This window comes from Triturus cristatus, chromosome 4_1 (genome assembly GCF_964204655.1).
Source record: "Triturus cristatus chromosome 4_1, aTriCri1.1, whole genome shotgun sequence".
Classification (NCBI taxonomy): Eukaryota; Metazoa; Chordata; class Amphibia; order Caudata; family Salamandridae; genus Triturus; species Triturus cristatus.
Window position 1 is genome coordinate 613,004,768 of NC_140585.1, and position 23,139 is coordinate 613,027,906.

General features: G+C 44.8%; 1 protein-coding gene across 1 annotated transcript in view; it reads right to left on the reverse strand.

The window, feature by feature from the left end:
* The window catches only part of ACSS3 (acyl-CoA synthetase short chain family member 3), a 1,078,787-nt gene extending 1,056,810 nt beyond the window's left edge, over positions 1-21,977 (reverse strand). Inside the window, exon 1 of the mRNA XM_085652976.1 lies at positions 21,299-21,977. Coding sequence (XP_085509102.1) covers positions 21,299-21,723 — 425 coding nt within the window. The 5' untranslated portion in view covers positions 21,724-21,977. The remainder of the gene's footprint in view (positions 1-21,298) is intronic.
* Between the last annotated feature and the right edge of the window lie 1,162 nt (positions 21,978-23,139).

Sequence of the window (23,139 nt, forward strand, 5' to 3'; positions counted from 1 at the left end):
AAAGGAATTGGGGAAGTTTGTTAATACATTTAATTCATTGGACAAAGCCCAAACATCCATTAAACGCATCTTCAGCCTGCGTGTTTTTGGAGCAGCCGGTCATGGCAGGGGGCGCTCGACCGGCCGTCCCTACAATAGAGCCTCCTTTAAGTCATCGGAACCCTGGAGTGGTCAATGGCAGGATCCGGAGAAATTCGGGAACTTCTACCCAACAAGAAATTATCCACGCCGCAGGGGCGGCAGAGGTCGTGGGAATGCTTCCTACAATAATCAGCAAGGTAAGAGTTCAACCCTTAGGGGAGGTCAAACTGGGAGGCAGGCTACACCTCTTTTTTCACAATTGGTCCTTACTAACCTCCGACGCTTGGGTTTTACAAACTGTCAGAGGTTTCCAAATAGAGTTTTTCGACTTACCTACCCAACATCAACGTCCGAGACCCATAGTATTTACACAAGAACACAAAGCCCTTTTAGAAACTGAGGTTTTGGAGTTGTTGTGAAAAGGGGCTATCGTCCCCTTGACCTTACACCTCCGAGGTTTCCTCAGCAACCTCTTTTTAGTGGAAAAACAAGACGGGGGTTATCGACTGGTGATCAACCTCAAAGACATCAATGGTTGGCTCATTTATCGCCATTTCAAAATGGAAGGTATTCACCTTCTCCGGGATCTACTGCAGGAGCAGGACTGGATGGTCCACTTGGACCTCAAGGATGCGTATCTGACGATCCCAGTGTTTCCACCGCACAGGCGTTTCCTGCAGTTCCAATGGGATACCCAGATCTTCAAATTCGCCTCCTTTCCTTTCAGATTGTCTTCCGCTCCTTGGTGTTTTACCAAGGTGATGAAGCCGGTGGTGGAGCGCCTCAGATCGGAGGGCGTCCGGCTGATAATATATCTGGATAACATTCTCATTATGAGCCAATGTCCCCAACACCTCCTTGCTCAACTGCAGCAGACAATATCCCTGTTAGAGTCCCTGGGGTTTGTGATCAACGAATCCAAATCGAATCTGATCCCGTCTCAGAGGATGCAATTCCTGGGCTTCATGATAGATTCAGTAGCCGCAACCTTATCCCTCCCGTCTCGGAAGTTAGCAAAGATCAGACACGAACTGAAACGCACTTTGGCAGGGCCCACCATATCCTTGCACCACTTAGCCGGAGTAGTGGGCCTTCTCTCATTGTCGATCCAGGCCATTTTCTCAGGTCACCTGCATTACATGGCCCTGCAACGCCTCAAGGCTTATCACCTACGCAAAGGCCTCACTTACTCTCAGTTTGTGCCCCTCTCCGAGGAGGCCAAGACGGAACTCCAGTGGTGGATATCCAACATGGAGGCCTGGAATGGCCGGGCTATTTTCGGCTCTCAACCCAACCTGGTGATAGTGTCGGATGCTCCGGCTGGAGTACCTGTTGCTGAGAAGTATCTACCGGCGGAAAATGGTCCTCCTCCGAACAGACCCTGTACAACAACTGCCTGGAGTTGATGGCAGGCTTGTTCGCAGTGAAGTGCTGGACAAAGAACAGGGTCCAGATTTGTGTCTTGCTCAAGATGGACAATGTAGCAGCAGTGTGCTACATAAACCATCTGGGGGGGGACACGTTCCAAGGCATTGTCCAATCTAGCACGCGGCCTCTGAGAATATTGTCTGTCCAACCAGATATCACTGTCAGCGGAACACCTACCAGGCTCATCGAATCAAGAAGTGGACTGGTGCTCCCGCCATTGGAAGGACACCAGCCTGTGGCAGCTACATCCCAGAGTTTTCCGGGAAATCCAAGCTGTTTGGGGTCCCTTCTCGTGGACCTTTTTGCCTCCCGGCTGGACGCCCAACTGGAACAGTACTACAGTTGGCGCCAGGATCCGGAAGCTCTAGCAGTGGATGCCTTCCTCCAGGATTGGAGCAAAGAACAGGGTTATGCGTTTCCCCCCATCTCAATGATAATGCTATTATCCACCCAGGTGAGGAGACAACAGGTGGACCTAGTGGGTAATCACACCGATATGGAGGTCGCAAGCCTGGTTTCCAGTTCTGATGGAACTTTCCTGGGATTTTCCAATCCATCTACCCCCCGGTCAAGGTCTCCTCAAAGATCCTCAGGGGAATCCCCATCACCTCCTGACTAGGGGCAATCTGCAGCCGACGACCTGGCGGGTTACAGGAAACGCTGAAAAGTCCCAGGCCTTTCGACAGAGGCTGTCACGTTGCTCACTAAGTCCTGGGTGAACAGTACCAATAAGAGATATCGGTCCGCATGGCCCCGCTGGGGGAGTTGGTGTCTTCGACAACCAGTGGATCCGATGGGAGCAGATATTGTCGAAGTCTTTAATTCCTTAGCCTCTTTGGTGAAGGAAGGTCTGGCCTATCAGTCAATCAATATGTTTCATTCGGCGATTCCAGCAGGGCATGTGCCTTTGGATAATCGCCCTATTGGCGAACACCCCTTGGTTTGTAAGCTACTGAGAGGTATCAAGCTGTCTGTTCCTCCTGAACCGCGTTACTCTGTTTTATGGAATGTGAACAAAGTTCTCAATCTGTTTCGGTCATGGCCATCCAACAAATATTTGTCGAGGAAACAATTTCAGCTAAGCTAGCGAGGCTTCTGTGTTTGATATCCTGTTGCAGGGTTTCGTATGCGAGGGCCCTGGATCTCACGGGGCCGGGTTTTTACACCGGAAGGTGTTATATTTCACATTTCTAGATGAACCAAATGCAATTCACGGTCTATATCCTATCCTGCTTTCCCTGACATTCTTAAGTTGTGTGTGGTTAGAGCACTCACGGCCTACGAAGTGGCAACAGCAGACATACGTCCACAGGGCGTCAAACAATTGTGTATTGCTCAGACTAAACCACATGGGGCAGTTTACTCCCTTACGATTACAAGGTGGGTGCGCTGGGTGATGCAGGTATAGACACCTCCCGTTTTGGAGCTTATTCGGATAGAGGTGCAATGACATCCAAAGCTTTCTCTTTGGGGGCGCTGCTAGAGGATATCCTAAATGCCGCAGACTGGTCCTTGGACTCCACTTTCAAGAGATTTTACTTCAAGCCAGTGTTGTCACTAGGATCCTTGGTGGTGGGCAAGCTTTAAACTAGCCTAATCTGAAGCATCCGGTCCTGCCATAGAATGCAAAACTTCCTAGCTATCATGCAGGAAAGTTTCAATTCTACTAAGGACGTGGAGGCGAGGATTAGCCCACCCTTCTTTCTTTGAACCCTCCCAGAACATCCTCATACCTGTGTGAGTAAATAATTTATGATGGAACTCTGTATTTGGCAGTATTTTAATGTGGCCTTGTGTTTTCTCACATTGCTAAGTTCATTGCTGATTGGAATGGTATTTTTCTAGTACACTGGTGGCTCGTTCTTACCCTGATCCTATTGTTTTGACATAGGGTCGGACGGTAGAGCGTCCTTGGGGAAAGTTATGGAGACGTCCTCGCACCGGTTTGGCTGCCTCTGTTTGGACTGGTTCCGTTTTCATTTTTCCCTGTGTTTCATGGGAAATGTAGTTTTTATGTGTTATTTGGACTTTTGTAAAGCTGCTGGAGAGAAATAAACGAAGAAAGTACAGCCTAATCCTTGCCTCCGCGTCCTTAATAGAATTGAAACTGTCCTGCACGATAGCTAGGAAATCTTGCATTACCAGTTAACAGAAGATCCACTTTCAAGCTGTCTGTTTTGTATCACCCACAAAGCAATACATGGAACAGTTCCAACTTCCTAACTATGGAATTCATTACCCCCAAACATAATATGCACAGAAAGTCATATTATCTTCAGAAAACTACTCAAGAGTTGGCTCTTTCCTACATGACCACAGTACTGAAAACACAAATGTACAGCATATGCTTGTGTATGTAAACATGCAAATTTGATTATATGTATGTATTTAGATATGTACATTTCTTTGTACAAATGTTTATACTACTTATGGTTTAAATAGGTCACTGCATAGTTTACATATAGGTTATTTGATTATATGCTTATGAGTCTGTTTGATTTTATTTATCACAAATGTGTAAAGTAAATTGATCATAACGATTTTATCAATAAGGACCTCACTTTTGAAATATTGGGGAAAATAAAAAACATATAAATGAACGTACAATTTTAATGATAATATAAAATTACCCAAAAATATAAATAAATTTGCTTTATGTACAGCAACACTTGAAGCCAGAGTTTCTAAATTTCTATCCATCCATGTATATATGGGAGTTCACATAATAAAATTATATTTAAATATTTTCCATATACATGTACAACTTTTTTAATTCAGTTATGGATCTATATATCTATATTCATTACTTTACTCCCTTTGTAGGTAAAAAAAATATCACCTCTCCAATTCACTGCTCTCGGTCTCATCCTATACCTCTTTCAATACACCTTCTACCTCCATTCTCTGAAACATTACAAACCTCATTTTACTAGCATGATTTTCCAAATAACCCTTTCTAGACTCTTCCCTCCTCTGTCCCTCCTTCATCCTATTAAATCCAACTAACGGACTCACGTGTCCGCCACTCCAATTAACAATTTATATTGTTCTATACTAATCCACCTTGTGTTCCGTAATAGTGTGCTACTCACTAAAAACCACTTCAACACCTCATCAGGGTTTGTAAGCGCTACATAAATAAAATTTCAATTGCATGGCAATCATGCCATTGGTGTTGCCAGTTGAATTTAAGTACACATGTGAATAGTGTTCTAAATGACAGCCATGCAAACAAAAGCAGAGTGATTTGCTAATAGATTTCTTCATGCCTTTTTTATATTTTTACGGTGTAACATACATGAATCTACTACAGCACAGCAAAGTTCAAACACGTGTCACAGTGTCCTTGTTAAATAGGTAGATAATGAGAATGTACACTAGATCTCGTTAGGCGTCTTAGCGATTTGCTATTAGTTAAGCATATTTGAGATAAATATGTATTCGTTTTCTCCTGAAAAGAAAAAGAAATTTGAACATAGAGAGTTTAGCAAAAATCTGCCTTCACTCCGAGATGATCATGGCGAAAGATAGACAATTTCTTTTCTCCTCGACGGAATGTGGACGATCAGTCATCTGGGATGTCTGAGCACATCGTGACTGGATTGAATTTGCGAAAGTGTCTTGACATTTCATATACAAAGAGTCTTGACATTTTAAACACAACGTGTTTAATGCACTTCTTATTCGGTCCATTGTCTCTTTAACCTATTCAGAGTGACTCTAAAATACCAATAGATCTGGAAGGTATTGCCGATTTGCAGCAAGTAGAAGCGCTTAACCTTAAAAAGAATCATTCAATGTCTGTCTTTTCAGGTGTTCTCAATGACAGCTACAGGTAATCCTTTACAATTTCCTTTCTGTAAAGTTTAAACAATATGAAGTTATGAAAAGTTCTACCAATTTTATTCTACAAATGAAAGTCTATCGATGTATTTTAAAGTACATCTGGGTTTACAGTGTTATTTATATAAGGTCTGTTAGACCCGTCAGCCTTCGGATGTTCTACCCCCAAACTTTTTTACATGCTTGCATCCAATGTTGCCGGATTTTTGCTTCGGTTAGCCTTAGGACTCTGGGCACTTTATCACTGCTAACCAGTGCTAAAATGCCTGTGCTCACTCCCCTGAACAGGATTTGATTGGCATATACCTAATTGTCATATTTAATTTATTTGTAAGTCACTTGTAGAGTGGTACACCATATACCCAGGGCCTGTAAAGAAAATGCTACGAGTGAGCTTGCAGTACTTATTGTGCCATCCACTTAAATAGCACCTTAAACCATGTCACAGCCCTGCCACTGCAGGGTGAAGGCAATGCCCCACTGCCATGTCGACTTGGCATTGAAAACCCATTGCCATGCCTTAAACTCCCTTTTATTACATAGAAGTCACTCCTAAATTAGGCCAGAGGTAGCCCATAGGATAGGGCGCTGTGCAAATAAAAGGTAGGACACACTTTTACGTTTTACATGTCCGGGTAGTAAACAAAACTCCCAAATTTGTTTTTCACTACCGTGAAGCTTACGCCTCCCAGATGATAACATTTGGAATTCCAGATTACATTTAATAAGCTGTAATTTCAAAATAGGAGGAGGTAGATATGTCATGTTTGGTACCACTTAACTTGTAATGATAAACCCTCTTTAATGGTAAAATCAAAATTATCATTCCAATTTTGAAAATGACACTTTTAGAAAGTTGTAAATAACAAATGGTCCCAGACTTATTTATAGAGCACCAAGTCAGAGACTTTCAGAATTCAAGCACAATTTGTTGCTTGAAAAAAATCAGCACATGGTAATTAATACATGAGAAAATAGCATTTCCAAATATGCACATGGGGAAAAAGAAAAGACGCCTACTGTATTTCTGTAGACACTGACGGGTGAGCAGCGCTGATCTCCAAGGTGAGGAAGCCGCACTTTGAAGATTAAATAGGGAGATTGCTTCCCCATTCGAAGGAATGCTGATTGGTTTTGCATCAATTACACCTTACATCCAGTATTACAGATGTGTTTAATTTGGGGTTTGGATACCCCCTCAATCATTTCAGCGGATTGGATGTCTTGTTAAGTGTTTTGTACCGCATTGTGATGTGGACTACCCATTCCCGCGAGCTGTGATCGGGTTTGCCAATAACAGGCCCCTGATATAGGTTGCCTCCCACACTTTCCCTCGTCTTGAAGAAGACCCGCAAGCAGAGTTTAAAGTTGCCCTCTGCGCAATAAGCCAGGTCGAAACGTCGACACATATCCCCAACCTTGGGCCTCTACCACATTCTACCATCCTGTCCAAACAACAGATGATGGTTCTCTGCTCCTACTAAGAAATGTACAAAAATTATGTCAGAAGGATGTATTGTGGACAGGCCACAACGCACTGGTGCATGTTCCATTAATAACCAGTGTGGGTTATAAAACTGTTGAAATAACTTCCGTCTAATTACCTTCAATTTGAAGTCTCTTCTTTTCCCATCTATTTCACACACGAGCACTACTCCTTTGTACCCCTTTCCTTGAGCAACCTTTTGATTGGTATTATACTCTGAAATGTATTTATTTCTTTGGTTTATTTAAGAATATAAAATATAAAGTTTTCTTCAGAAAAAACTGCGGTTGTCTTTTCTTTTTCCCCTAGTACATATTTGCAAATTTTATTTTATCATGTATTAATTACAATGTGCTGATTTTTTCAAGCAACAAATTGTACTTGAATTCTGAAAGTCTATGACTTGGTGCTCTCTAAATAAGTCTGGGACCATTTGTAATTTATACCATAAGGTGCCCAGGTCCGCAGACAGTGATTGGGTTACCCCATTAGTCTATAATAACTTTAGGAAAGTTGGCATTTTCCTGCATTCTGCCCTTGCACCTGCACCCTGCCTTAGGTCACATGACTGGGTGTAGCTGACAGTTAGACATTGTGACTTCCCTCAAGACAGTCACACAATACTGTGCTTAGCTGAGCCTCAATGGATCATCAACTAGTAGGATGGGGGGCAGAGCTGAACACAGCCCCACTTTCACCTGAATAGGCTCTGCCCAGTCTCCTCACAATAGGCTTAATGACTCTGTATTGTCACTGCAGCCTACTTGTAGTCAGGCAGGGGAGGCAACGAGACCCATGCACTTCAAAAACCATTTCAGAACCTTTTCCCACCAGAGTACAAAAATCGGACTCTCAGACCGTCTCTTCAGATCACAACAGAACAGCCGAAGGGCTCTCAGAGAACTGCCTGCTGCTGTGAGCTGTTGTGCACTCTGCCAGACTGCTTTTATACCTGAAACGACTGCTTTGCTACCTGGAGACTGCCTTGAACCCTCAGAGGCCAGCCCTGCAGATAAGCCCTGCATCTATGCCTGCACCCAAAACTACCAGAAGTGACTCCAAGGGCTAGTTTGCTGGCCAACAGTTCAGAGTCACAGGCAGATAACAGGCTTCCACCATCTTAAACACACATCTGGACCCCAGCCTGAGTGAGTCTTGAACCCCAAGGAGATCCCCACCCACTCCTGGACCCTTGGTTGTGGCGCTAAAGGTGCTTAGATGGCCATTTTCCAAAACTGAGGACTTAGACAAAGTTTGGTCAAAAAGTACTCTGAGAACCAGGAGGAGATTGGGACCAACCTGTTCATCTATCTGCCTGAGGTGCATTGCCGGTCAGATTGACTTTGTGGCTTCTCCCGCTATGTCCTTCTCCACAGCAGCAAATCCATTTCAGTGGTCCCGCCAAAAGGGTATCCGACCTCGTGGAACTGTCTTTGGCTACACTCTCCTGCTGGAGATTTTCGACTTCGATCTAGACTGCTAATTCTGAAGGTAAAAATCTTCACCACGGCTTCGGGCCACTTCTATCCAACGACAACGCTCCCTATTCGGACACTTCTGCAGCCATGACCCGCTTAACCTTTTCATTCTCAGGCACTATTTTTTCAAAATGTTTAGGTCCAAAGGTAAGCGCTGACTGGGCCCAATACACTTCTTGTATCCGAACCGCGCTCCATCACAGTTGGGCTTAACTTTTGACTTTCCCCAGTCTAGCACACCCAGATGTCCGCGGTTTACAAATGTATACCTCCTATTCTAATGAACGGATATTTGTTGTTTCGGTGTCAAAAAATTTAATAAAATGTACTTTATTTTTTAAATTGGTTTGGGATTTTTCTTGTGTTGTTATTTCACTTTATTACTGCTTGAGTACTGCATAAATGCTTTACACATTCCCTTTAAGTTAAGCCTAACTCTTGTGTGCCATGCTACCCAGGTTTAAGCACAGGTTAATCAAGTGCATTTTTGTGGTTCACACTGTAAGGAATTGTGGGCTTACTTCCCAGTCAACCAACGATCCAATTTGCCACAGGTTCTGTAAGAGCATTTACATTACACACATGCTGCAATGCATGCAATTACACAGGAGAGTTTTGGGATATACAGTTCCCTACATGGATCTGCAGAGAAGTACTGCTCTGTTCTGTGTCTTTTTTCCTGTTGACTCCGTTAGTTTCTCTCAGAGAGCTCAGCAACCATGAGACCACTCAGGATTCATCTGAGATAGCAAAGTTGTGCTCTGAAGTCAAGGGGAAACCCAAAGTGCACCCTTCTTTCAGAGAGTAATGACTCGTCTCTGTACTGGGACAGTAATCACAGCATAATTAAATGCAGGAACATCCCTTTTTACCTATACCCTACTGTGGAAGATACCTACCAGGCATCTCCTTGTGAAGCGTCTATGAGTTAGCCTAATTGAGGTCCCTTTACCGACATTATGTGCGGACCACGCCTGGAGGGTGGCTGTATGGTTGTGGCTAAATGTGAGGTGTGTGTACATATGTAGCATAGTGTTTGGCGGAGTCCACTTGACTATGGTTGTGTGTGTGGCTCTCAAAATGTCAGCTAGCTTTGTGCACAAGCTGGCCAGCTTCTGCAGACCTAGTAGCTAATAAGTTATCATTCCTTTGTCTCTGACCCCAGTAATGTCATTCCTATGGGCAGGGGAAATGGCCCAGGAGGCCTTTAAAGCAGCCAGCGGGCTTCTGCCGAAGTGCTACCTATTCCTTCAATATATCTGCTTTTCTAATGAATAATGCCTCATATCTGGAGCTGATGCACATTGTGGACCAATTTCTACTACCCTTGGAGATGCTTCAAATTAAAATAAATCATGCATGCCTCAGCTATGCAGCAATCAATCCCCTGTAAGTCTGAAAAAGCTCCAAATTTAATCATTACTGATACGCCCATTATAGGAAATGTCCTTTTTCAGCCTTGTGTGTCCCTGGAACAGTGAAGAGGAGGTCTGACTCTTGGAGACCAGCTTAAGCCTATAGGTGCAAGGGTACAGCAGGAGTCCTTCAGGATTCTTTCCTGAGCAGGCCAAGGATGATGATTCTTCCATCAGGTGATTTCAAGGCCCATGAATGTTCTAATATGTTGGCGAGAATTTGACGTTTTTATCCAAAGCACTGGCCTGCAATTGGGCCTTTGTTGTACCAAACCTGACAAAACTCCCAGCAAACCTCAACCTTCTCTTTCAGCACTTCCCGCTTCAGCCAACTTGAAACCTTCCCACAACTCTCTTACAAAATTACCAAAGGGTGCTCACGTCATGAGCCCAGAGTCCCTTCCAAGATCCACGCCTAGAGAAACGGGAACAATCCCCCTTTCTGATATGGGAACAGCCTCTCTTCTGTCATAAGCAGATACTCAGGTCTGAGAAACATCTCTAGATAAAAGGTTTCTGTCACCTGAGGTTCCTTTTGGAACTTATTGTGCACTAAGGAAGATAGTTGTTGTAGCCCTTTGTGATGCCATTTGCATACTGGTCTACTCAAGTTGCTCCTCAGAGTCCTCCTAGTTTTAGGCTGTATTGACTTTTGGCAAGTGAACACTTCACACCAGTTCTGAATGCTAATAATGACCATTGTAGAACAGGCAGTCCAGAAGACTTTTAGGCTTCTAGGCAGCAAACCATGTAGTTTTTTTAAAAGTTACATTTTCCTTACAGATATCAAACATCTACTTTCATCACTGAACTAGACTTTTGGGGAAAGGTACATTCAAGTAAGCTTTACTATTTTCAGATGTGAATTCATACTATAGGCTTTTAATTACTATTGGGCATGCTTATAGGAAAAAGCAACATTGCCTATATAGTGGTAAACAGCATATGGCAAATTAAATGTGCGCTGTGGGGACATACTTTTCTTTCTTATTTAGCATGTCCTACAGTCATGTATTAAACACCCAGCTTGATGGATTTACATGGTGACTTAAGTCATGAATAAAAAAAACTCTGTTTTTCTACATGACAGAACACTTTTCTTTCATATGGATTACTGTAGTGGTTTAAGACTGCAGACATAAATATGGTATCCGGCAGCACCACCAATTCTATCAGTCTTTTTTTTTTAGTAAAATAACAAACAATCTTATTTAGGTTTTATTCTTGCTTCTTTTTAAAAAATTATCTGGGTGCCGGGCCAGGAAACGTGGCACATGAAACTTACTAATACTATCAACCACTGGGATAATCATAAGGAAGTGGCTTATTAGTTGTGAAGGATGTAAGCTCCTCAAAAATAATAAGTCTGCAAGCATCCCTTTATTGAGAGCCATGTGGCCCATTGAAACACTTGACTTTCTCAGGGTAATGAAGCAGAGCAGTACAAGGCCTACTCAAGGGATGGCGGAGTGGGCTTGTGCCCCAGCTCGCTGGTATGCAACAACACCACCCACTATTCAGTCAGAGCTTTTTCTTATAAAAAGGAAAGCATTTTATTGCACACATATTACTAAATAATTTGCATTCGTTTTCAAATGTATGTGATGGGGTAGATGGATTTACCTTTGCTGATACCCCTCAGAACAAATCATGTACCCAGCAAGCCCTGAACGCTACAATTACAAGAACCAACCTATATTAGACAGAATACAAGGGGGTGTCATTACCAAAAAGGCAGGCTTACTGGCTTTGTCAGTGTCACTACATTAACAAGCATTGGCATAGCCAATAGGTCTCGCTTTTGGGACCTTATAAGTATTTAGTTCTGAATCACAATATCCTTGGTGCAACAACATTAACTGTTGCATGGTTAAACACTTATAAGGCCCCAAAGGCGAGACCTATTGGCTATGCCAATGATATTTTTTTTAAAAGACAAGCAGTGCTATCAGGCTCCGGCTGCCACTTAGAGGTAGAGAGAAAGAGGTGTGTAGAGAGAGAGAGGTGTGTAGAGAGAGAGAGAGAGAGGTGTGTAGAGAGAGAGAGGTGTGTAGAGAGAGAGAGAGAGAGAGGTGTGTAGAGAGAGAGAGAGAGAGAGGTGTGTAGAGAGAGAGAGAGAGAGAGGTGTGTAGAGAGAGAGAGAGAGAGAGAGAGAGAGAGAGAGAGAGAGAGAGAGAGAGAGAGGTGTGTAGAGAGAGAGAGAGAGAGAGAGAGAGAGGTGTGTAGAGAGAGAGAGAGAGAGAGAGAGAGAGAGAGAGAGAGAGAGAGGTGTGTAGAGAGAGAGAGAGAGAGAGAGAGAGAGAGGTGTGTAGAGAGAGAGAGAGAGAGGTGTGTAGAGAGAGAGAGAGAGAGGTGTGTAGAGAGAGAGAGAGAGAGAGGTGTGGAGAGCGAGAGAGAGAGAGGTGTGGAGAGCGAGAGAGAGAGAGGTGTGGAGAGAGAGAGAGAGAGAGAGAGAGAGAGAGAGAGAGAGAGAGAGAGAGAGAGAGAGAGAGAGAGAGAGAGAGAGAGAGAGAGAGAGAGAGAGAGAGAGAGAGTAGTGAGAGAGAGGGTGTAGTGAGAGAGAGGGTGTAGTGAGAGAGGGTGTAGTGAGAGAGGGTGTAGTGAGAGAGGGTGTAGTGAGAGAGGGTGTAGACAGGTAGAGAGAGAGCGGTAGAGAGGTAGAGCGGTAGAGAGAGAGAGGTAGAGAGAGAGAGGTAGAGTGGTAGAGAGAGAGAGGTAGAGCGGTAGAAATGTAGAGCGGTAGAGAAAGAGCGGTAGAGAGAGAGGTAGAGCGCAAGGTAGAGCAGTAGAGAGGTAGAGCAGCAGAGAGAGGTAGAGCTGTAGAGAGAGAGAGATGTAGAGAGAGAGAGATGTAGAGAGAGAGAGATGTAGAGAGAGAGAGAGATGTAGAGAGAGAGAGAGATGGGGAGAGAGGGAGAGCTAGAGAAGGAGAGGGAGAGAGGGAGAGGAAGAGAGGTAGAGAGGGAGAGAGGGAGGTAGAGGTAGACAGAGCGGTAGAGAGAGCGGTAGAGAGAGAGCGAGCGGTAGAGAGAGAGAGAGCGGTAGAGAAAGGTAGAGCGGTAGAGAGAGAGAGGTAGAGAGAGAGAGCGACTTGGCCTAGCTCCCATATATTTATGAAGCATTACAGGCTGCAGCTGGGAGAGAAATGATTCACATGATTTGGGTCACTGGTGTTGGATGCAGGGACAGAATAAGGGGAAGTGAATAAACCTCAATTCTTGGTTTGACTACAAACCCAACGTACGGCTTTTTGGGATTAAACAAAAAAATCACTCCAAGTACTCTGAAAGTACGTCTATTGCGACGAGAGAAAAACATGCTCATTGTTTCGCTTAAATATTTTGCTAAATTCTAGACGGCTGCCCCTCAATGTTATTCAATAAAGAATGAGTGCACGGGCAACAGCGTTAGTTGTTCGGGCATCTAACATGTCAGTCTTTTAATCTAGAGGGTGAACGATGCTGCCATCCTTTCTCAAAACTCAGTGTGAGGGACAGTACTAGGAGCACACCCATAGATAATCCCCCGGTACAACGCCACCACCCGCAAGCAGAAAACAAATTAAACTAGGAGAATGCCAGATGGCAGACAGCTTCAACGAGTAGGACAAAACATGCTATGTTACCTCTCCGTCAGCCGTTTGTTGCCCCACATGTTAATGTTAATGGCGCCTCGCGTAAGACAAGAATCAAGACTGCTGTAGTTGTGTGAGTGAGTAAAAACAAGTCGACAAAAGTAAAAGTGAGGGGGGTGCAAACCCGGGTGTTGTGTGTGGCTGCTCGCTGAAAGTAAAAAACAAGGGAGAGTATAAAGGCAGTGGTGCGTGCGTGGCCGCGAAAGTGATCGCAATCAAGCGCGTGGCGAGCGATGCGCTTAATGAGCATGAGGAATGACATATGGCGCCTCTGCTCATAAGCGCGCACCCGCGCACATGCACTGCAAGCTGTAGCTGGCGGTAGCATTTATTGAAACCCTTACTTAAAGTCTCGCCAGACCAGTGCAAGCGCTGGGTCAGGCGAGACCTAATAAAAGCAAAAACAGACAGTATAAAATGAGTGCAGTCAATCAATGTGGATGATAGCATCTTTTTTCAATAAGCTTCATAAAAACATACCACATATCTTGTCGAGATCATCATTCATGAAGAGCATCATTAATTCAATTCAATTAGCAAGAGACTTTCTTTCAGTGTTAACATATTGCTACTGCAGCTTTAGGAGCAACAGGCGGGGTCCACACACTCCAGAGCCTCTCTGCTTCGTGACAGTACTTGAAAAAGTAGAAAACGTCTCCTGGGGCATTAATATACATCTCCCTCGGAGACTCAGGACAACCTTATTGGGGCATATCCTGTTGTACTTCTGCATCCCCCTAAACACGATTTGCACATGTTGGTGGTGCCTTTGCCCTTCCTGGGCACCACAAAAGAACAGTATGTAAATTTCTGGAGGCCCAAAGGTGTACTCCTTTCCCTGAGACATTCTTATTTAATTAGCTGCTTTGCCGCAGTGGGGAACCGCAATATTTCTCTCTTAAATGCAGCCTTGTACAGTGTTTCCTAATTAGCTTGTTTTTTTACACCGGGTGCCCGTGCCCATTTGGGCACCCAGGTGCTCCCTTTCGTTGGAGCTTCGGGGCTCTCCCAGTAGTCCCTGCTTGCTCCCACCACGCAGGACACCCTTCCTGGGTGCCTGATGAGCCAGGTCCTGTTCTCCCGTCCAATGGGTGCAGACATGGATGGGAGCGGGAAATTGCTGGTTTTCCTGCAGTGGGAATACTGATGCCAGGCACGACCACCCACACCAACAGGGGGAGCACCCTGGTCTGTCTATGGCCCCTGGGATCAAGAAGAAATGTGAACTGTGGCAACTTCTTGTTCTGCATTGGACCCCAAAGGATGGTCCCCCTCCCCATTAAAATTATTAACGTTGCTCCAACCCTTGGGAGTTTGGCCCTCCTCAGCTGAATATTCAGTGATTGCAGTGAAGTGCCAAACACTATGTTTCACGCCCGGTCGCCCCAGTCGTCTGCACTTAGCGTGTGTTTCTGCTGCCCCATAGGGTCTATTTTCATGACGGACTTGTTGTTTTACTCCTGGTATCAATATGTAGAGACCAGGAGGAATTGTTTCCAGGCTTCCTGGACTTTTAATGTAATTATTGGTCTAGAGCTGCATTTTTGTGGCTCCTGCTGCTGATCCCTGTCCTTTGCCTAGGCTCCTGGCACCTGCATTCACCAAAGGCCTTCTTCAAAAGGCCCTTTACAGCAAACCAGCAGAGTACCCTCCCTGCCACACTCCCCACACCCTATGGCTTTGGTCTTCTTACAGGGCACCTGTGTGTCCAGATGGGGGTCACCCAGCAGCAGGGCCACTCCACAAAAGGTTCAGGGGAAACCTCTAGACTAACCCCACAAAGGCCCATCTTTTACGGTCTCTGAGATGGTATAAGGAGGCCTACGCTCCCGGCCCTGGAAGAACACTACCAGTCGCTGGGTGCCAGCTGGGGCCAAAATCCATTCTTGCAGTGGAGTTGGGTGGCTTCTCCTTCCAGCAGAGTATTCCTCATCACTCCAGGTCCAGTGAGTTCTCAACACTCTCCCTGTTGTGGAGGTGTTTTTATGACGGGGTAGAAAGTTCTAGAAGCTAGGCACCTCTACCCAATCCTAGGGTGCCACATCTGACCCCGCCTGGAGTGATAGACCTTCTGGCCTCTAAAATGAATACGGGCTGAGGGCCTGCAATCCTGCCCTTAAGCTCCTCAAAGCCTGCTGTAAGGCTTCTTGGCAGGACCTAGGGCCTGCTTGTTCATCTAGACTCCTGGTACTTCTCCTTGGTCTGGGATCACCCTCAGCAGCACCTCAAGGACCTCAAGCCAGATTACCCTCCATGTGTGCACTCCCAAGACCACCTGGGGCCACTTTCAGGGCATGTTTGTGCCCAGCAGGAGTCAGGGTAGTCCCTCTTGAGTGGTCTTCCCAAATAGGACCAGATCGCAGAAGCTCCAGGGGAAATCGCTCTTCCTCATTCCCAGTATGTGCACACTGATACTGTCCCCAAGAAGGAGCTTATCTTTACAATATGGTCGCTTATACAGTGCGAAGACAGGGGGGGGAGGCGGGAGGAGACCAGGTAGCAGCTTGCGAGCATAGCAGGAGAGTTGGCCCACCATGTGCCTTTATGTAGGGCTAAAATATTTGTAGTTCTACGCTTACATTTAACAATATGATTTCAGGGGGTTATAGTTTTGGTTAAGTTAAACAGAAGACTTAAAAATAACATGTTAAAACGTTTAGTTGAATGCCATCGCCCTGGCACTTGGGCCCATGGCACCAAAAATGTAACTTTCACAATGCAGCTTGTGATTAGAACATCTACAATGAATGCCTAACAGCTTCTTCCTTCAAACCTTCTACATTCCTTATTCAACTCGACTGTAAAGACGTAATTAGACTAGAGATTAGTTACATACAAAGAAGCCAAAAAGTCATCAAATAGATCCCCCCCCCGAATCAAGAAAAACCGTCACCCCCGTACTCATAACCAGTCGACTGACTACGGAAACGCCCTCTACGCCGGAATCAACAAGTCTCTGCTCCGCAAACTCCAAACCATACAGAACACCACAGCCAGACTCGTCCTTGGCATCCCTCGACAAGAACACATCACCCAACACCTGTGAGACCTCCACTGGCTCCCCGTCAAAAGAGAGTAACCTTAAAGATACCCACGCCTACAAATGTGTCCACAACACCAGACCCCAATACCTCAACGAGAGAATCTCCCTCCATGTACCCAAAAGAAACCTCCGATCCGCAGACCTTGTCCTCACCGAAACCCCACGCATCCGCAGAGCAGGAACAGGTGGAAGAACCTTCTCCTACATCATGGCCAAGACCTGGAACGAGCTCCCGATCAACATCAGACGCGCCCCCTCTCTAAACATCTTCAGGAAGATCCTCAAGACCTGGCTCTTCGACTGAACGGAGTTGCTGACACCCTCCCCCCCCCAGCCCCTTGAGACCCTCACGGGCGAGTAGCGCGGTTTACAATTTCCTAATTTATTGATCAAAATGATCCTCATATTTATAAAGAATTTGAAATAAATGCAAAAAAGAACACTCATCAGAAATTCTATAGGTCTTGCATGTTAAATGTAAGACCACCCGTTACAGATCCATAATTCAAGCTAATTTTATGAGATCATCACCTTCCCCCAATCCGGTTGGAATACCGCAAGGCTCAAATCTTTCCCATCACTATTTAACTTATATATGGAACCTCTAACTGAAACACTACATCTCGCCAACATCTCCTTCCACATGTATGCAGATGGCACATGGATTAAGATTGTGTCATTGGAGGAGATCAAGACAACTAACGAGGCATTAAAGGCAACCGTCCAATGGTCAACCAACAATCAGCTTAAACCTAACTCACAAAAACAGAATTCCTACTAATATCCCCCACCAAAAGCTCTTCTGTTCAAAAGGAATGGACGAAGATCATCACCGCCCTAAACTGCACTCCGAACATAGTGGAAACAGTTTCACCTGAGCTATATTATCAAACTAAAACCATTCATCGAAACAACAGACCTCAAAATGGCAGTCCAGGTATTACTCATCTCAAGGATCGAATACGGTTGCACAACTATATCGGGTCTATCCAAGATCTCAACAGCTTCACTAAAAGCCTGCTCAACGCGGCGCTATACTCATAACTGGTTCTAGAAAATACGACCACATCTCTCCACACCTGAAAGCTCTGAATTGGCCACCATACAAAGCCAGAATTCAACTCAAAATGGCTTGCATCACTCACAAAGTGATACACTTAAAAACACTGACGTATCTAGCTCAGAAATTGGAGATATCTGGAGGAAGTAGATATTCTATGAGCGCCAGAGATCTAGGGCTGAAACCACCATTCTCCGATAAGAAGAAAACCTACGACAGGGCGTTCTTGGGAGCCACACCTAGAATATGGAATTCTCTACCCCCAAACATTAGTACGATCTAGATCACATCAAGCTTCAAAAAGGAAGCCAAGATATTTCTAATGAGCAAATTCCTACCTTAACCAACTACTGAATAATCACTTAGAAATCTGTTTACAGATTATGAGATATTCCCCCATGGACATGTTATGTTATTTAGACTTATAGCGCGCACAGCTACTCCAAGGAGTGTCCCGGCGCGACCCAAGGGAAAACAAAGCATAACCAAACTTTAGATGAAAAGGTGAGTTTTTAGCAATTTTTTAAAAACCACAATATCTTCCACACTGCGGAGTGTCAGGGGAAGCGCATTCCAAGCACGGGCCGCAAGAACGGCCAAGGAAGCGCCCCCCAGGCGGTGCCGCTGGAAACCAGGAATCTTCATCAACCTAAGAGATGAGGAGCGCAAAGACCTCCCCGGAACATAGAAGGAGAAACGTTTCTGCAGATGGCCAGGGCCTTGTCCATGTAGTGCCCGATGGGCGATGGTGAGGGATTTAAACACCACACGCGCCTTGACCGGAAGCCAGTGTAGGGAGCGAAGGTAGCCACGTGCACACTCCCTTGGAGCGATCCCACCCAGAAGGCGGGCAGCCGCATTCTGGATCACTTGCAGTTTATTAAGGGAGTAGGCTGGAATCCCTACATAAAGCGCATTGGCATAGTCCAAGCGGGACAAGATAAGCGCACGAACCACAGATTCCCGAGCCGCCTGCGGGAGAAGCGGAAGGAACCTTCTCAGGATTCTAAGGAGACCAAAGCAGCAGCTAGTCGCTTTACTTGGCTGGAAAAAGAAAGGTTACCGTCAAAATAAACTCCCAGATTCTTCACGGTCTGACTATTGGACACTGGCGGAGGAAACTCAGCTGGCCAGAACGTGTCTCTGAACCCAGTCAGAAAGTCACCAAACAGCAAGACCTCAGATTTGTCCTTGTTACATTTTAATTGGGCCGTCGCCAGCCACTTGAAGACCGAGGAAAGACACGTTTGCACGAGGGTCACCGTAGTCACATGCTTAGCCCAGGTAAACAATAGCTGTGTGTCGTCAGCATAGGCAATCATCTTAGCCCCCAAACATGTAATTTGCCCACGCCAGAAGAATCCCAAAATGAAGTAAATTTGACCTATCTAACTTACCTCTGGGATTCTAGCCTAGAAACTAGACAAAGTCATATTACCAGTATAACTGTAAATATAGATTTGCTATTTTTATTCAAGTGTGCTAATTTTATAATTTGTATCCTTTTGACTCATATTCTGTTATCTGCAAATGTCATCGCTGCTCTTAAAAGTTATTGTTTTCACTCTCCAGTTATGTATAATGCCCCTATCGAACTGGGTTAGCACAAACACGTTATTACTGTGAAGCGCTCTGATACCCAAATGGGTCATGTTCGGACTATATAAAACACTGATTAAATAAATAAATAAATAAATAAAATGAGAATATGTACAGGTCAAATAAAAGTATTGGGCCTTTGGATGAAAAGGCCAGGGTCGGGAAGAACGATTTTTTAGCTTTAATATACTTTGATGGCATACAGTGTGAACCATTTGTGTTTCTTGTTTTTGAAACAGGTTCTGCCGACGACAAACAATCTCACTTTTGCTCTGGCACAGTAAGGTGACTCCAACACACCTGGCGTCAACTGCACCGAATGTATTCAGCAGTTGCTCCAATTTCCACTTATTCTGCTGGTATCAACACACGCATGTTTTCACTTTCATAATTGCAAGCTTTTTAGGGAGCTTGAACCCGTAGAACCCGTAGAACACTTCCATGTCCCAATGTTAGACCTTGGCCTACCCGTGACGTGACACAGAGTGGATCGTTCCCTTCTCTAGCTTCAGTGTCTAGGGGGTCACGGTGCGGCACAGCCCATCTGTGCTCTGTTTGATTTGTGATATCTGCTGTCAGAAAGGGCACTCAGACAAAAGGAATGACTCATTGCACATGAAGGTGAGGTGTCCGAAGCCAGACTCTCGAACAGATGGAAAAGAGCCTCGAATGCCACGGTTTCGTGGCACAAGCTTTCGGCTTAGGACAGCTCTGGAAAAGATATGTCTATTAAACGCACATTATTTCGGATGCATTTCAGGATAGCGTGTAGTGATAATAATTATTACATACATAATATTTATGTCACACGAAATATGAAGTGAATTGTAGGAATTCAGATATATGACGTGCAGCATATATGCTGGACACGCTTGCTGCCATCGTAAAGACCACACGCTGTTTGAGCAGGTTTGGAGACGTGGCCGCTGCAGGTTACAGAAGGACCTCGGCATCAAATGCATGAACCTCAAGGGTGAGATGCTTTCACCTACAGGCTGGACGCCGGGCTCTGCAGCAAGTATTTTAACCCCAACCCTGATGGCTGTGATTGGATAAAATCTAAGAAATACAAATTGCACCAAAATCTATGGAACAAGTGGATTCGCCATCAGAATTGAACAAGCTTTTGCACCGTGAGCCATTCCAGCCGATTCCTTATCCACAATAAACTATCATGCAATGAATTTCTAACAGGTACAGTAAGCCTTTTTGAATGTTAGTCTCACGTTTCTCATTACCGTTATTTTCTCCGACGGCTGCATTCGTAAACAGAATCTATATGCACTGGTCGATAGGTGGTCAATGAATGGACTGAAACTTTCCTGATTTTGTCCCTACCCGCTCCAGTTTTCCAAATATTTACATTTTCCACTCTTTAAATCAAACAAGCCGGAGGGTATATTTTCAACAAGTGTCATAAGCCACCTCACGTCCTCTGTAATGTTATTTAGGACTATCGTATGTTTTTTACCCAGTTGCACTATCTATGCATTCTAAATCTTGTAAAGTATATGGTGACATTCCAAGTCCCAGAATGCAGAGCGTTTGGCTGTAAAGCCAGGATTGGCTGAATATGCCGGAAATTACACGAGACTGCTTGGAATTCTATTAAGGTCAATCAAGTTGTTGCTGCTGCTTACGCTCGCAGCAATGAGATTTACAGGCCTTAACTCACGTGTGCTTGGTGTGGTTTCATTGAGACAGATGGGGGCACCCACATAGCACCACTCTCTAACTGCTCTATGCACCCCTTGACTCATGTGGGAGGGGGTCAATGAAATGGGTTATTGCTTTGGGCTTTCTTCAGAACAGTTCCGCGAGCATGCTCGTCATTCTTTCTTCATTAGACGCATCAAAATACAGAATTCCCTTTGAAAGCAATCAACACTTCTCTCAAATCCAGCCAGGTGCGTTTTTTTCCACCTGCATAGCGGAAAGCTTCTCTGCGCGCGCTTTATTTTACATAATATATCTGTTTTTCACGAGAAGTTGATTTCACAGTGTTTTTTCTATAACAGTATACATTAAACGTGGCATACAACCCCTGGATAGTTTGTAGTAACATACGTAGGTTATTGGTTGTCGATCATGAAGGAACACGAGTTTATATAACGCGGCATTGCACAGTCGATTATTGCACAAAGAGCACCCCCACCCCCGAACTGCCGCTGGACATTCATTTAACAAGGTGTTAATATGCACAAATGCGCTATAGACATAACGACACTCACCAGTTGGTGCACGGCGGGCTGGAGTTATCCATTGTTTTAGTCCATGGCTTAAACCAAGAAATTTTACGAGCTGCCTCGCTCCATAGGTTTTCGGGTTCCTGCACGGAAGCCCGGAACACCTGGTCATAGCTGGCCTGCAGGCAGTGACGGCTCAAGAGAGAAAAGTTCCGAAAGCAGGGACCAGGTGGAGCAGAACACAGCGGTCCGCGTGCAAAAAACACGGGAAACCCCGAGGATCTTGGCGGCTGAGTCCGAGGAAGACGACCCGGTGTTGCACTCCTAAAAGTCAAACTTTCAGACTCCTGCGCATATGATTCCGTGTACAGTTTCAACTTAGTGCGTGCTACAGACGTGGTACTTTTTTCTGCATATCTGTGCGAGAAGAGACGTTTTGGAAAGTTCACGCGGGTGAAGTATGTTTTCATTTTCGCTTTGGAGCTCTTGCTGTACACTCCTCCTGTGCTCCCGCACTCGAAGTGGTGTCGTTTACTATGAAGTATGGTGCTGACAGAAAACCCCGGCCTGGAGTACAGAATGTTTGCAGTTCCTGGACTCCAGCTGTAACTGATAAACTAAAGTCAATTTTTTTTCTGACGTAGAGAAACATCAGCGCTTCTAACCCGAGTACTCGGAGTGTCGCAAAAAACTGGGAGAGAAAATGGTGGACATCTTGAAAAGAAGCGTAGCACGATATTTACACTGAATCTAAAACAGACATTGGCAAAGCCTGTAGGTCTGGTCTTCACAAGCTGGTGCAATAGTTATTAAAAAAAATTGTTACAAGACATTTCCATAAAAATAAAAGAAAATATGCTGTCACGCAAACGTGGCCACCGTATGCTTGCAGTAAACATTTTAAATACAAAAAACATACTCGGAAGAGTCTGCATTTTTATTTTTAAATAAGTCTTTCTGTTGCAACATATTTATTATTATTTTTTATCAAAGAATCAAGACTAAATTGCCACCTAACCCAGCACTCAAATTGCAGACAACTACAATCTTAGTATGTCACGGAAACATTTTATAGCATACATTTTATAAAGGAGTGCAACCAAAATAAATAGCTGGTATTTAAAATTTTAGGAAAAATAAACAAAATAAAAAGCATGCTTTGAACCACTTTGCAACTGGGAAGAAAGAAACTATTTTATGCCGCGGTGAAGAATGTTGACAGGCTTTGTGCAGTCACTCGGAACTAGGCCTTGGTGGTGAACTCTGCTCTGTGCTCGGATGTTCGTGACCGCTCGTGTTGATAAGCCATCCATATGTGTGGAGAAGCTATCCATTCGTGTTGAGGAAGCTGCTGCTCGAGTAGAAAATCTACTTGAGCGGCAGAGAGAAGCAGTGCCCTCTTGCACTGCGCATGGTGCTGTTCGCACTGATTTTTTAGCACGGGACAAAGACCCAGTGCTAAGAATCAGCGCGAACGGCGCTACCTAAAGTAGCGTAACTTAGTATAACACGGCAGAGGTTTATGAACACTTCACGGAGTTTCCCTCTCGGTGAACTCCACCCAGGCCTACTCAGAACAAGGGAGTGATCCAGCGCAAACAACAACTCGGGGGGGAAAAGCGAGAGCACAACTATCCTCGCTGCATCGCAGACCCGCCGTCACACTAACTCATTCACACACACATTCATAGAAGGGGCCCATAACACCAACACTCGCACATTTCTCTCTCACAGGTCTGCACACAGGAGGGGGAATGATGCGCTGGACATGTGGGTGAGAGTACCTTATAACCTATAGGGAAAGAAAAGTTATCTTACATCATATACATTAACATTAGCCACCTATAGATTCCTAATCCTAAACATCAAGGCACTCCGCCCACTTG